We start from the raw sequence: 16,492 nt of genomic DNA, 5'->3' as shown, positions 1-16,492 counted from the left end.
AATTCAACTTATTTGATATCTACCATGTTTACTCTAAAATCTATAAGGTACTTTGGTAGTCAACGTTTGCAAAAATAATAGAGGTAGATCATAAAATTTTATAAATTTTTTATAATTACTTGAAATTTATAAAATTTTATTAATATTTATACAATTATAAAATTGTTGATTTGAACTTGATCTGATTCTACTTATCCTGACTTGAATCACGTCCGATCCAATTTAATATGGACTCTTCTAGACCCGACCTAGATTAAATGAGTTCCCTTAGGCCCAACCCAGAAAAACTTGGGTTTGGTCTGACTTAATCCCATCTTGACTTGGATTATACCTAACTTAATTCAACCTAATCTAGGTCCAATATAACCCAACCTGATTTGGATTACCCCAACCCCACCTTGCAATTTTTTGGACTTAATTTGACCTAACATTTATTGACTGGGCCGAACCTAACTTAAGTTAGATTCAACTCGATCGACCTAGGCCAACTTGACATGATCTTTGTTCAACTTGATCTAACCTGATTCCGACCTCACTCGGTCTGACTTGGATCTGAGTCGACCAACTTGGTCTCGAAACCGATCTAACTTAATGGGTCCAACCCAATTCTGTCCATACTAACCTTATGACTGATTTAACCTAACCTTAGTCCAACCTGATTTGATTTGATTTGACAACTAGTCTTGGTCCATCTTACAAGTGAGACTCTTGTCAACTAGATCTGACTTGTTTCGAATTGGACCCAACTCGATATGGACATGAGCTAACTAACCCAACCCAAATGACTTAGGCCCAACCCAACTCATTATGACCTATATACTTGACTTGAGCTAGATCTAACCTAACATAATTCTTACTAAATCTTGACCAATCAGAGTCAACTTGACATGGTCTTGATCCTACTCGATCTAACCTGAGAAAATCTTGACCAGCTTGACATTGTCTACACTTGACCTAATTTGATCTAAGTTGGATTTGAGTTTAGATTGAGTAAATGTTTTTTATATGTATAAAGATTTTTCTAGGTTAATGCTTTTTTTTTTCATTTTCACTTTTAAATAAGATTTTTTATTTTTGAAAAATTGTCCATGGATTGCCTTGGCTCATGAAGTTTTTGTGAGTATTTTGGTCTTATGAACCCTTTTTCATTTTAATTTTTTAACCTACTGCCTTTTTTGGCCCCAACCCCAAAACCAAACTACGAGAACTAGACCAAATTAACAAATCTAGAATTTGGCTTCATACCCATCTAGTAACATTGCCATCTCTGATTCATAGAAAGGTTGAATTATTTTTTGAACATGCACATATGACATTTTTTAAATACATTTTTCAGATATTATGAAAATATCAATGGTTTACATTTTACTGGCATATTATATCTCAGTTTAGTCCAATGCGATGGTTTGACACTTTTTCCAGAAAATGTATAAAAAAGGTAATAGAAAGCAATGTTTTTGCACAAACCAGAAAGAGTTGAGACAAACGTTTACCACGTTATGTAGCAAAAATTCTGCAAAATTAAATTAAAATTCTGGTACCAAACAAGACCAGATTAGAGCATACGTGGAAAAAAGTTTGTCCAATTAGGTAGACGAAACGCCATCGTGGGTAGAACTGCCAAAAGCAGAACAGACTCGCAAGTAGTCCTTTCTGTAAAGACAGGATCTGTGATTTAAGATTTGTTTAGGAAGCAAAAGCTAGTCCGAATCCAAAGAGAAGAAAAAAAACCATTTCCAGGGTGCATGGTTTTCAATTTTCAACACTGCATTGCTTGTACATAGGCCTGGCAAAATTCAAACATGAGTAATGTACAGAAACAAATCTTGCGGCTATATATTCGTCACAATTTAATTTTGAAAAGATGATAAGTATTAACGGCCATAATTTCCGTCTTGTAAGACTTTTGGATGTGTGATTAAGAAAATCCATGAATATTTTTTGTGTTGATAGTTAAAAAACTATTGATGTGAAGAAAGTAGAGTGGTAGCGAAGTGTCTGGCAGGCATTAGTTCCAAGTTCTTTTAAAGACAGAGACAGTAAAGTTAGGACCCACAGCTTGGGAATGCGTAAAAACGTTCCGATCGTACAGAAAGAATGGCACATAGGACAGTGTAAGATGAAGTTGGAGAGACAAAAGTTGGAGTTGCATGGAGAGGGAAAGTTTGAAAATTTGGCAAGTTGGAAGTGCATGAATATGAAATTTGAGTTGGGGGGAATGAACTAATTAAGCAAAGCTAACACCACCTTAGCTAACTTGTGAAACACAATCAGCCAATCACATGGGGCTTAGAAAGTAAGAAAGAGAGAGAGAAGGTTTTTGAATAGGACCTACCAGATAGATACTGTGCATGGAATAGAAGAGAACAAATTATGATGTAGAAATGGAAGAAACGGCGAGAGAAAAACAAAGAAGAAAATGAATTAATAAATGAATTCCCCACCCCACCATGAGAAAAGAAAGGAAAAAAGGAGAGTTGATTTTGATTAGGTGAGAGGCTTTGTCTGACAGCGCATAACACCTAGTGGTAGGCAACTTTGTTCTCTTTTTTTAACTTCTCAGTGCTATCCAAATCAAACACAGAATAACCAAAAGTTACGGCAAACAAAGAAAACAGAATCTTCATCACTTCTCCTTTTCCATTACCATTACCATTTTCTCTTTCTTCCAACACACTGCAACACTTCACACCTTTCTTCCCGCAATTATCCTCCATTTGCACTTCACTGCATCACGCACAATCATATTCAAACATCTATTCAAATACACTTCACCACTCTGGATCTATAAGAAACAAAATCATTTACTACTTTTTAAATCAAAATTATTTTAAATTGGAATCAGTTTTTCAAATTCTCCAAACAAACACCACGTGACAACTTCGCCAAAACTTCCTTTTGATGTACACACACGAGCTTTTGCAATTTTCTAGCCTGTTTGGTTGCATCCAAGTAAAACAAAGTTTAATCCTGATAGTACTCATGATTAGAAGTGGAAATTGTAGTTTTAGGATAGGGTTGAGAAATTCCCACCATGTGTTTACTCTCTGTACACTTTCCTTTTGGAATACAAAATTTCAAACATAAACTACTTCATTTCAATTTTAATTTTAATCAAAATTATTATGTTAGACTAAAGATTACTTAGCCATTACAGACAGAGGTCATGACTACATAGAAAAAAACCAATGAAAACTTAAAAACTAAGTGTATATAATATGAACATTCCAACATTGTCATCATATAAGACCAGAAATTGATTACAGAACTCAAAATAAGTTAGAAAACAGCAACAAGATTAAAACAATATTCAGATTCAAGTGTTAGATAGTGAAGCAGTTATCCCTAATAAACTAAAATGATCATTCCTTTGTACCCTCCCCATCAAATATCCAAACAAATAGAAATATATACTTCATTATTCCCTTCCCTTTGCATTCCTTAGTAAACTATTCAATGCTGTGGTACCCACTCCAAAACTACCATCACAATCAATTACATCACAAGAGCTCATATACGTAAAACATCATAAATAGGAATCATCACGTTTATAAGACGATTATATTTCTATGAATTATTGATAAATGCTAGATGTCGGTGAACGAGATCTACAAATAAATTTGTATTAATCAATTCAGATAGCAGCGAGAAATAAAATCTTTGTCATTATGAAATAATTTGTAATTAATGACCTAATGATTCGTTCTCTTCATATATTATTTATTTTTGTTTATGCGAAGATTATTCATTTACCATCATGAACTATGAGATCCTAATTAGGTTGGCACTCCAAAGCTCAACAATCATTATCGTTTATCTTGTTTATTTTTACATTTAAATATTCTTAACAATAACTAATATTTATTTGACAAGATTAAATTGTTTTTCATAACAGACTCTTTTAAGTGGATCTTGAGATTGTTTAATGAAAGAACTTTTAGTGGGGAGTTAGATACTAAAAATAGTCTGAGAACCATAGGAAGAGGATAAACATTCTTGAGCTACTCCTTAATCCCATTATCTGAGTTATCCTCGAAACAAAATTATCAGCTATTTGATTGGGTGTGGTATTCATCCAATTGAATAAGTAGGAACACATATACAATACATTCTAGTTAGATTACATTGTTTACGACAAAACCGGTTCATAATCTATATGCCTACACATTAATCACAACTTTTGATAGTCTCAGGTTTCATATCCTAAACACCAAGTACTTAAACACAGTGTAATACAAGGTGTGATCTTTATAAAGTGTCTATGTGAGTTTGAGCTTATGCAGTTCCTAATGTGAATCATGGTCCTGAGCACTGAGAGGGGCAAAAGAATCAGAAATTAAATTGGAAGTGCCGGATATTGCATCTTATAAAATTTACCTAAGGTTGAGCAAAAATACAAATTAGCCTTAACCATGAAAATGAAGAACTATGCATCATAAAATGGATAAGAACATAAATCATTTAATATAATATTTAAGATACACAAATCAAACAAATTTAAGATACACAAATCAAACATTAACTGTCTGTTTAATATTATATAAATCAGATCATAAATAGTTATAAGTTACTAGTGGTTATAGGTTACTGTTATAAAATCAATTTATATCATATTATAACCATTCAATATTTTTTTAATGGTCTAAGTCTAACAAAACCTATAAATAGGTAATGACTATCTCAGTAAGGGAAAACACTAAAATTTATTCTATACTCTTACTCTTAGCTATTTGTTAAGAATTTATCATTATCTTTGTACTTCTACTGACTTAATCATGAGAGAGTTTTTTTGCAGGTGGACCTCCCTCTCATTTTTAAATTGGTATCTAAATTAGCTATCAAATTTTTTGCTACTAATATTTTAGTTTAAATAGTTAATGGTTAAATACCAATTTAGAAACTACTTTATAAATTTTTATTAATATTAATAATAAAAACTATTTTAGATACCAATAATTTTTTAGTTTAGAAAATGATATTATTACAGTAAATGAAGATGAATATTCCTTGTCTGATGTGATGCTTTAATGTAGCGTACGTAATCGCACGTAATCGTTTTGATGAACCCTAATTGTAGAGAAAAATAAATATAAAAGAAATTTTTATTCACTTGTTTTATTAGAGAGTAAAATACATGGTGTATATATAAGAAAAAGATTAAGACATAGCTGAAACAGAAAAAGGAAAGTTGGGTCAAACAAACAAAGCCCAATAATTTAAAATAGAAAATTAAATATATTAACACCCCCTCAAGCTGGGGAGTAGATATTTGTCAGGCCCAGCTTGAATTTGAGAGTAGAGAATTGTGCGGAAGCAAGGGGCTTGGTGAATATGTCAGCAACTTGCATTGCAGAAGTAATGGGTAGTAGTTTGAGGAGACCAGAGTTAAGTTTTTCACGAACTAGGTGGCAATTAATTTCGATATGCTTGGTTCGTTCATGAAAAACTTGATTGGAAGCTATTTGAAGGGCAGATTTGTTGTCACAGTACAGGGTTGCAGGCTGGGAGAGAGGAAGATGTAAATCCTGAAGGAGGTAAGACAACCATTGTAACTCACATGTGGTGGTGGCAAGGGCTCTATACTCGGCTTCAGAGGAGCTGCGGGAGATAGTTGACTGCTTCTTTGATTTCCATGATATTAGGGAGTCTCCTAAGTAGATGGAATATCCAGTGACAGATTTGCGTGTGGTAGGACATGTTGCCCAGTCAGAGTCACTAAAACCACAAAGGTGAAGTGAACTAGTGTGAGAAAAATATAGTCCTTCACCAGGGGTGCCCTTGAGGTAACGCAAAAGACGTGAGATAGCTTGCTGATGATGAGTTGTGGGTGCAGATATGAATTGACTTAAATTGTGGACAGCGAAGGCAATGTCTGGTCGCGTGTTGGTTAAGTAAATTAGACGTCCAAGGAGTCTTCTGTATTGAGAAGTGGCATCAGCATCGAGAGGTGAGCCTTGGTCGGGAGAGAGACGGGAGGTGTGAGTCATAGGAGTGGCCACAGGTGCAGAGTCAAGCATGCCAGTTTCTTGAAGGAGATCAAGAGTATACTTGCGTTGACTTAAATGAAGACCAGTACTGTTGCGAGCAATTTCCAGTCCCAAAAAGTAAGTGAGATTACCTAAATTTTTTATCTTGAAGTGATGGTGAAGGGATGCAGTAATTGTATTGATTTCCTCCGTGTCATCACCAGTTAAGAGCAAGTCATCAACATAAACAAGAATAACAGTGAGTTTATCATTATTATATTTAAGAAAAAGAGAGTGATCAGCAACAGAAATAGAGTAATTATTTGATAAAAGAAAAGTAGAAAGTTTGGCGTACCATTGGCGACCAGCTTGACGAAGGCCATACAAAGACCGTTGAAGCTTGCAAACATGCTGGGGAGAAGGAAGAGAGAGGCCAGGTGGGGGGGTCATGTATATCTCTTCATGGAGATCACCATGAAGAAATGCATTATTGACATCAAGTTGTTTTAAAATCCAATTTTTGGTAGTGGCAATAACAAGCAGAAGGCGGAGGGTAGTGAGTTTAGCAACAGGTGCAAAAGTGTCTAAGAAATCAAGTCCTTCAAGTTGGGTAAACCCTTTGGCAACAACTCTAGCTTTGTGGCGCTCAACAGTGCCATCAGAATGGTATTTGATTTTATATACCCATTTACAACCAATAGTTTTCTTTCCTGGAGGGAGAGGGGTAAGTTGCCAAGTATTGTTAGCAGCAAGAGCTTGAAGCTCATCTTGCATGGCAGATTGCCAAGAAGCATGTTTGGAGGCTTCATTATATGTCCGAGGTTCAGGATGAGAATTGATAGAGGAAATAACATTTCTAAAATTGGAAGATAAGGAATTGTAAGACAAGTAATTATGAATAGGATATCTACTACTTACAATGTTGGTTGCAGTGTGGAAATCTGCAAGATAGGCAGGTTGTCGGTGAGGACGAACTGAACTTCTTGGAAATTGGGGTGAGATGCTTCCTGGAGATGCAGGCGGTGATAATTCTGATGGAGGTGCAATGTTGGATGCAGGAGTAGAGGCACTATTTGTTGGAAGATCATAGGATAATGAGGCTGGTGGAGGAACAGTATTGGGTGCAGGAGTAGAGGCACATGGCTCGACAGGAGGTGCAGTATCAGAAAAAAAAATCAAAAGCAGAATTATATGCATTAGAAATAGGGAGAGATAAAGTGTTAGGGTCCTTAGGCAAGCCACTGTCCAATTTATATGGAAAGTGGTTTTCATGAAAGATTACATGTCTTGATATCTCTATGCTATGAAACTTTAAATTTAAGATAATATAACCTTTTGTATTTTGCGGGAAGCCAAGAAAAATACCTTTGATAGATCTATCATCTAATTTTTTCCTATGTGCAGTAATGGTACTAGCATAACAAAGACAACCAAACACTTTTAGAAAGGAAATGTCATATGGTTTTCCAAACAACTTTTCATGAGGAGTGATGTTATCAAGTAATGGAGTAGGAATAGCATTTATTAAGAAAACAGCATGATTTACAGCAAATTCCCAAAAAATAGGAGGAAGATTTGCTTGAAAAAGTAAAGCCCGGGTTACATTTAGTATGTGTTGATGTTTATGGTCTACAATGCCATTTTGTTGTGGTGTTTCAACACAAGATTTTTGATGTATAATTCCCTTTGAAGCATAAAAATTTGACATAGCAAACTCAACACCATTGTCAGTACGAATCGTTTTGATATTAGTTTTGAAATGATTTTGAACGAAAACAGTGAAGTTAATGATGTGCTGACGCACTTCAGATTTGTTATGCAACAGAATAACCCAAGTATAACGCGAGTAATCATCAACAATAGTCAAGAAATAACGAAAACCTTGCATAGAAATTATGGAACATGGTCCCCAAATATCAAAGTGTACAAGATCAAAAATAGCAGAGGTAACAGTATTACTTAAAGTGAAAGGAAGTTTTCTCTGTTTTGCACGACTACAAGTGTCACATACATGATGAGTATCAACAGTAATAAAAGAGTATTGTTTGCTTAAGACATGTAATCTTTCATGTGAAGGGTGTCCTAGTCTATAATGCCATAGTGTTTTGTCTGTGATATTACAATTAATAAAAGGAGCAAAACAATGCGGTTTAGATTGACTAGAAGCAGGCAAGGTAGTGACAAGATACAAGCCAGCAGTGGCTTTAACTGTACCAATCCTCTCTTGAGTGAGATTGTCTTGTATAATGCAGTGGGTTGAAGTGAAAGTTAAAGTGCATTTAAGTTGGTGTGTGAGTTTAGAAACAGATATTAAGTTTAATTGAAAATGAGGCACGTATAACACATCAGACAAATAAAACTGATCAGAAAAACGTACTAAACCAGAATATGTGGCATAAACAGTTTGGCCATTTGGAAGACTAATTAAAACAGGTTTAATTTTAGTATAAGTAGTAAAAACGTTCAAATTGTGACAAACATGATCAGTGGCACCAGAATCAATAATCCAAGATTCTTTTATAGAAGATAGTGAAGAGAGAAACTTACCTGTTGAAGAATGCTCAGTATTGGGGATTTCATCCATAGAGATGCTGTCGACTTGATTAATTTGAGTGTGAGAGGCAGGATCCTCAAGGTTTTGCTGACGCAAAATGTTGGTAAGGAATTGGCACTGTTGTGATGTAAGTTGAATCCCCTTTACATCCTGTTCTTTAGGAAAAAGCTCAAAAAAAATGTCAGTAGTAATCATATTATTGGCTTGGGATGTCCAATTGGTGAATTTGTAGCCAGGAGGGAACCCATGCTTTTTATAACAGGTGTCAACAGTATGGCCAAGACGATTACAAAAAGTGCAGACTTTTCTAGTAAAAGAAAACTTTGAGGTTTTAACATTACCAGGAAAACCCACTTTGTGAAAACAAACAGCCTCAGTATGACCATATTTACCACAAAAATTGCATGTAATAATGTGACTACTATTAAGACTATGAAGACTAGGGTTTTCATTAAACATTGCCTAAAAGATTTTAAAACCAATCAAGATTTTGAAAGAGAACAGAAAAAAAAAATAACCAAGAACAACAAAGAGGGAAATAAAAATCAGAGAGAAGCGCAGCAGAACTCTTCATTCGAAGAGCTCTGATACCATATTACGAAAGTGGACTTTAAGCCTAACTCAACCCCATAAAACCGGCTCAATAGAGTGAGGTCTGCACCCACTTATATACTATGAAAGGCTCTCATCTCTAGTCGATGTGGGATCTCCAACACCCCCTCACGCCGAGAGTGATAGATAGAAGCTCGTGCGTGGGACTATATATTTTGGGTGGTCCGATAGCGGCCCGATAGCGGATGGCCTGATAAGCCCAACAATTACTCGCTAGGATAGGCTCGAAATGGCTCTGATACCATATTACAGTAAATGAAGATGAATATTCCTTGTCTGATGTGATGCTTTAATGTAGCGTACGTAATCGCACGTAATCGTAATGAAGAAAGAGAGGTTTTAATGAACCCTAATTGTAGAGAAAAATAAATATAAAAGAAATTTTTATTCACTTGTTTTATTAGAGAGTAAAATACATGGTGTATATATAAGAAAAAGATTAAGACCTAGCTGAAACAGAAAAAGGAAAGTTGGGTCAAACAAACAAAGCCCAATAATTTAAAATAAAAAATTAAATATATTAACAGATATCTGATTTAGTCAATATAGTAACTAATTATTTTGGTCTATAAAATTATTTACTGTTTAATGATCTTCTTAGTGATATATTACTAGCTAAATAAATTTTTAAACAAACATAATAATCAAATAATTAAAAACATACCAAACTATTTAATATTTATCTAATCTATAAAATATATAAATTTTGAAACTAACATAATAAAACAAATAATCATTACTTGAAAGTAGTGAGAGGAGGATGGTGACAACAACTCTCCTTGTAGGTAACAACAATAGGATGAAACTTGTAGGTGGCAGTTACGACAACTTCTTGCAAGTGATAGCATTGTGGTGACTTCAAGTGGTGGTGCAAAGGAAACCTCTTCTTGGAGAATCAACCACTTCATTCCAATTACACCATACATGATTATTTGTTTTACTGGTAGGTTAAGATGAGATTTAGAGAACTAATGAAGTCTTTGTCTTCCTCCTTCTTTCGGACAGGGTGCTAGGGTTTTACCAGGATCCTTCTCATCTTCGTGCTACTCCTTCGAATCTTAATCTCGGGTGAATGCCAAATGGGGAAGGTACCTGCAGAAGACACTTCAATGCTCAAGTCAGTAAAGAGAATGTTCGACACTTGGGTAGGTGTACAGTAATAATGACATACCTTGTTCCTTGAAATGTGTGTTATTTACATTATTTTAATGGACTTACCTCATTGGACCTGATTAGTGGAATGAATCACACTTATGGTTGCATTACCTAATTCTTAATGGTAGTATAATTTCACTAACCTTAATTTGAGTGTTAATGGTTGAACGTGTCAATCGACCTGGTCGTTCAAGATATCTCGGTCAGAGTAACGATGGTCGGCCATGCCATTACAGTTACTTATTGTAACATAAATACTCTTTCTACTTGCTTACTTCAACCCTTTCCTATTCTAAATCAAATATGGCAAGATTTAGTTTTAGACTTTATCACCAAGCTTCCTCATTCCAATGGTTATACAATGATTTCGGTGATAAGATAATTATGCAAATATGTCTCTTTTTCTTCGCTTTAAATACACCAACAAGCAAGCGATTATGATATTCATGAAGATTGTGGTTAAATTACATTTTTTTATCAGAAAAATAAATAAATTAATGCAAACCTCTGGTGGTTAAATTATATTGTATTATAAAGAATTGTTTTAAATAAAGATATGATGTTGACTATTTTGTTTCAGCAATATTTATTCAAGCTGTGTGACACAATTTTGAACATGAGTATCGTGTACCACCTGTGGTCTAAAGCATTGAATAAGTGCTTACAAATGTATTTGATATAATTTATTTGTGATGCTTTGTGAGATTGGATGTTGCCTCCTTAAGCAGAATATTCCTATGGTATTCTACCTTATATCATATTAAGTGGCATGATCCCATTTAAATTAGTTTATAAAGTAATTATATTATTTATTTTTATCTTTAATTTAAATACAAAAGTTAAAACAAATTATGATTAAATTGATATTTTAAAAGTTCTTTAAGTTTTACACTACAATAAAATCATTTAATAAAAAACATTTTTTTTTAAAATAATCAATTTTTATATTGACTGAATTAGATATTATTTTAAGAAAAAAAATATTGGTATCTAAATTAGTTTTTTTAAATAGTTTTTTAATTGATATTTAATTAACTATGAAGATTTGAACTATCAATTAATATCAAACTCGGACAATACTCCACCTTAAAAATTAAAAAATAATAATTAAAAGATATTAATTAAAAAAAAGTCTAAAAATACTCCTCTCTTTTTATCATAACTCTTTGTCTCTCTCCATTATCTCTCTTTCTTCCTCTACCATATTTTTTTTAATCTCTTTACTTGTTATTTAATTATTGCAACTTATATAATCTCTTTCAATAGTTACTAAAATTAAGAAAGAATAACATTAAACATTTTTTATATTATTAAACTTAATTTATTTTTAATAATACTTTTATTGGAGATCTTACATCGACTATAAATAAAAACAATTCATAGTGTATAAGTGAGTGTAAATCTTATCTAAATTATAATGGTTTTATAGTATTTTGTTAGGAAATTATATGTGATAAACATTTATCGTTGTATACTTAAAATTTATAACAAATAAATATTTTTAAATATGTAAACCATAAAAAATGAGAAAAGAGAACATTTCTCTTAAGTTGTCTATTCCAGAGCTAATTAAATATCCTATATGAATAAAGGGTATTTGAACCAAATAAGTAATGCTTGATTTTCTTGGAATAAGACGTCAAACACGATTATTGGGAAAGAAAAATTCAAACGACACTATCCCTAAAAATTATATTCTACTTTCTAAAACAAAGCAAATTTTGTACATTTTGACATTCTGCAAAAGTTTATTCTGGAAAGCACGTAATAATAGCTATAAACAAACAATGCAATTGGATTTGTAACTGGTGACGAAGGGACAATTAAGTGCCACCTCGGCGGAGTTACCGATATGCATATATATAAACAAAACAAATGCGGAAGGTTTGTTGTAGCTGAATCTCTGTCTTGTTCTCTCTTCTTGTCTTAGGTATCTTTGTCCTTGACCAATCTATCACACACTACATGGCTTTCATCAATTTTCATTGCTCTTCCATGTCCCTCCACACATGTTCCAAGTGAGCCTCTGCATACCCTTTAATTAATCTTCTTGTTCTTATATATTCTCTTGTCTTTCAATTATCGGGCAATGCATACCCTTTTGCATGCCACATGCAAGAACGTATCCTATATGGTTTTATCATGCGTATTCGTGGGAAACATTGGGATTGATATGTAAAAGCTAATCAACTGAATTACAAATCCAACATTAATCTATGCTGTTGAATCTACGCTATAATCAGAGAGCAAGAGTGAGATCAATGAGAAGTAAATAAATGGCGATTCCTTGCATTTTATTGAATCATGAGCAATGTCAATATTTGCATGTAAAGTGTGTGAGTTTTCTTTTCTTTTTTTAAGTGCTATTATCATATTCTAGGACATATAATTGCATGCACTTGTAATAGTGTTTTAAATGTTGCCTTGTCATTATTTGAATACCTTAAGCCCAAGGATCATGTTTGAGGTGAACCTGTCCTTAGGCAGAAGTTAGATAGGTAAGGTAGTGATTTTCCAATACAACAGAGTGCAAGAATTCATCACAGTGCACAAATTCCCATGTTAGAGGTTCGCACCACTAGCAGGTTTCTATGTGAGGTTGAAGACACCTTATAGACAAATAAATATATACTTAGAAACTTTGTAAGTGATATAATGGTTATTTATTATTTGGAAATTTGATATTTTATTAGTTTACTTGGTTCTAGGAGATCAATTTGATGTTATCTTAGAAGAAATTGTATAACTTCAATTTGACTGTTATCTTGGGGTGAGATAACTGATTCCCAAACTCTTCTGGTGATTTTTGGCAAATTGTGTGGAAAACAACTCTAGCTCAGCCAAGTGTCCTATATGCATATGCAGCTTTGTTACTTATTGCAAATTTATTCATTCTAATCTAATGTTCTTTGAGAATTGTTGTTACTTTGTTCTGCTACTTCCATTTGTGTAATTGGATGGTTGCTCTTCTGTTTAGAATGAAGTGTATTTTAAGTGCCGTGCCTCCACTCGGATATAAATCTGATCTCATGTTGGATAGTCCAATTAGAAAAGTGAAATTCAGTTTCAAGGCTGATAAAGTGAGGGCAGTAATATCTGGGGAAGACAACTACACTAGTCCAAGACAAGATGACTCGATTGATACACTGGTAGAAGAACATACTAGAACTAGCCCGCAACTTGATACATTTGCTTTTGGAACAGTCTTTGATGAGATAAATCCCACAATCAATGGTTTCTTTGCTGATAGAAATGAACATGAACTGGATTGTCCTGCTCAAGGGTTTTCTTCTATCCCAGAGGCCATTGAAGATATTCGTCAAGGAAAGGTTGATTAGTCTGTAGATTTGTTGATCAATTCTCTAATCAAGGGCACCATGTTAAAAAATTCACTTATTTGGGACAAATTTGCAGTTGGTTATTGTTGTAGATGATGAAAATAGAGAAAACGAGGGTGATCTTATAATGGCAGCATCAATGGTAACACCAAAAGCAATTGCATTTATTGTCAAGTATGGAACTGGGATAGTGTGTGTGAGCATGAAAGAAGATGACTTAGAGAGGTTGCAACTCCCATTGATGGTGACTCAGAACGAAGAAAAACTTTGCACCGCATTCACAGTGACAGCGGTACACAGGTTTTTCATTCTTGATTCTTGATTCTTGATTCATAATCCTCTTGGAAACAAAAGTAGGATAATGATCTTTAAGCACATTTTTCTTTGTTAAGATCAGGATATGTGTTTTCAAATATAACATTGACTTGATTTCTTATCTGATACCAAAACAACTGCATCATACTATAGGATGCAAAGCAAGGCACTACAACAGGAGTGTCTGCTCAAGATAGAGCAACAACAATCCTGAAACTTGCATCAAGAAATTCGAGGCCTGATGATTTCAATCGACCAGGCCATATATTTCCTCTGAAGTACAGAGAAGGAGGGGTTCTTAAGAGACCTGGACACACGGAAGCTTCAGTTGATCTTGCTGTGTTGGCTGGCTTGGAACCTGCTGCAGTTTTATGTGAGATAGTAGATGATGATGGTTCAATGGCCAGGTTACCAAAGCTTCAACAGATGGCTAAGCAAGAAAACCTGAAAATAATTTCCATTGCTGATTTAATAAGGTAGTTTCTAATAAATCACCAGTTACAGAATTCTCTCAATAACCCTGCATACCACGAACTGAATTCACTGCATAATGTCACATGCTCATTTATCTTTAAAGGAAGTGTAATGAATGATATAAAAGTGGACAAACCGCCATATACCTGTTAACTATCATCACCAGATTTTTCATACAACAATCTTAGTTACTACTGATCAATTGATAGGTCTGCACACATTTCATTAGTTGTGATTGTGACACAGACTTGGTCCAATATTGAGAGTCACCACTGATCAAACTACTCTTTGGATGCGCCCATTTTTAGGATTTTTTAAAGTATGCCATCTCAAAGAATCATAGGAAGATAGAGTTAAGAACTTTGATGGCGCATCACTAATATCTGCATGGTTTGAAATAGCAGATACAGAGTGAAGAGGGAGAAGTTGGTAGAGTGTACTTCAGCTGCAATAGTACCCACTATGTGGGGACTTTTCAAAGCTTATTGCTATCGGTCATGTCTGGATGGGATTGAGCATATTGCGATGGTTAAAGTAAGCAACTCACCAATCTTTGTATGCTTAACAGCATCTTGAATTGCAACTGCCAAATGACACTCCCCTTTAAATCAATCAGATTTCTTGATTACGTTTACATTTTGTTCTCATTAGAGACACTTACTTTTCTGTGGCAAGGGTGAAATTTTGAGAGATTTGAAAAGTGTTATTGTGTTGGTGACAATAATAGCATGGTTGATATTAACAGGGTGAGATAGGTGATGGGAAGGAGGTGATTGTACGAGTACATTCAGAATGTCTAATTGGTGACGTTTTTGGGGCCACAACGTGTCCATGTCGAAACCAGTTAGTGATTGCATTGAAGCAAATTGAAGCAGCAGGTAGGGGTGTCTTAGTGTATCTTCGAGGACATGAAGATAGAGGTATTGTCTTAGACCACATTGTACATGATTGCCACTCTGAAGAGGACAAGTACGAGGAATTGCATTTACCTGCTCATTCTACTGAGTACAGTATTGGAGCACAGGTACTGTTTTGGTTTTCTATTTCCCATGTTTTATTTTACATCAGAATGTCTAGAGATTAATCAACTTCTTAGGACATAGTTATTCTACAGCTTAAATCCGAGTTTAAAAGAATCAGAGTTTAACAGTAAAATATATAACAAGACCATCGAAAGTAGAATGCAAATAAAAGCAATAACTTGGAGTGAATTATTGTTTAATGGCAAACTATTGTTTCATTTGGCTGCATAAGCATTATTTTTTAACTAATTGAATTATACATATCTATGGCAGATACTACGAGATCTAGGGGTTCAAACAATAGCCTAATGACAAAAACAGGAAAATTGTGCTGAGTACGAAGGACCCAAAGGTTATGGCTTTAACAATTGCAGGAAAAGTTCCTCTTTTTAACAACACTAACCGGACATGATCACAGAGATCATGAAATGCTTGAAAATTAGACATTTAAAATTGATACTTTTGATTGGTATTGGATTTCATCAAGCATATGAATACAACATTATATCTTGTGCAAGTTAGTAACTTTAGGGTCAATTTTACTTGTAATATATCATATCTTGATCTATCAACAGTTATATAAAGTGTTGCTGTTATTTGATTACTCTTATGACATGAAGATTTCTTTTTATGTTCACTAGATATTTTTTGTTACATCTTGCATTATTTAATCTTAAGATACTGTTTAAAAGTCTAGCTGACAAATTCCATCAAAGCTGAAAAGCTATCATTCCAAAATTAATAAGCCGTACTTTGTTTCATAAGAAATATTTGGTGAAGTCAATTACTAAATTAATTATAGAAATATATTTATATGTTTTTTAATATAAATTCCATTTTTTTAGAAAAGAACATCCTATTAGGCAATTCTATTTTTTTTCATAAATTTGGAATTGTGATAATCAATTTCTTAACATTACTTTGGTATTACTAATTTACATGTTATTTACATTTTTATGTTAAATAATTTGTTAATAAAATAATTTTTTTATATATCACCTTAAGTAATGGATGTTTTAATATTCATGACAAAGTGGAATAATAAGAGTTTAGTAT

At 33.7% G+C, this 16,492-nt stretch overlaps 1 protein-coding gene across 1 annotated transcript; it reads left to right on the top strand.

Annotated features, from left to right (window-relative positions):
• The first annotated feature begins 12,178 nt into the window (after nucleotides 1-12,178).
• Nucleotides 12,179-16,072, top strand: LOC137809793 (bifunctional riboflavin biosynthesis protein RIBA 1, chloroplastic-like). The gene is made up of 7 exons (XM_068610870.1): nucleotides 12,179-12,305; nucleotides 13,265-13,616; nucleotides 13,702-13,917; nucleotides 14,094-14,416; nucleotides 14,819-14,948; nucleotides 15,160-15,438; nucleotides 15,710-16,072. Exons 1-7 carry the CDS (start codon nucleotides 12,253-12,255, stop codon nucleotides 15,743-15,745), a joined length of 1,389 nt encoding a protein of 462 aa, XP_068466971.1. The 5' UTR covers nucleotides 12,179-12,252; the 3' UTR covers nucleotides 15,746-16,072.
• Nucleotides 16,073-16,492: the final 420 nt, after the last annotated feature.

This window comes from Phaseolus vulgaris, chromosome 2 (assembly GCF_000499845.2).
Source record: "Phaseolus vulgaris cultivar G19833 chromosome 2, P. vulgaris v2.0, whole genome shotgun sequence".
NCBI lineage: Eukaryota > Viridiplantae > Streptophyta > Magnoliopsida > Fabales > Fabaceae > Phaseolus > Phaseolus vulgaris.
Note: the sequence above shows the minus strand (reverse complement) of the source record. Positions and strands in the feature narration are given on the sequence as shown.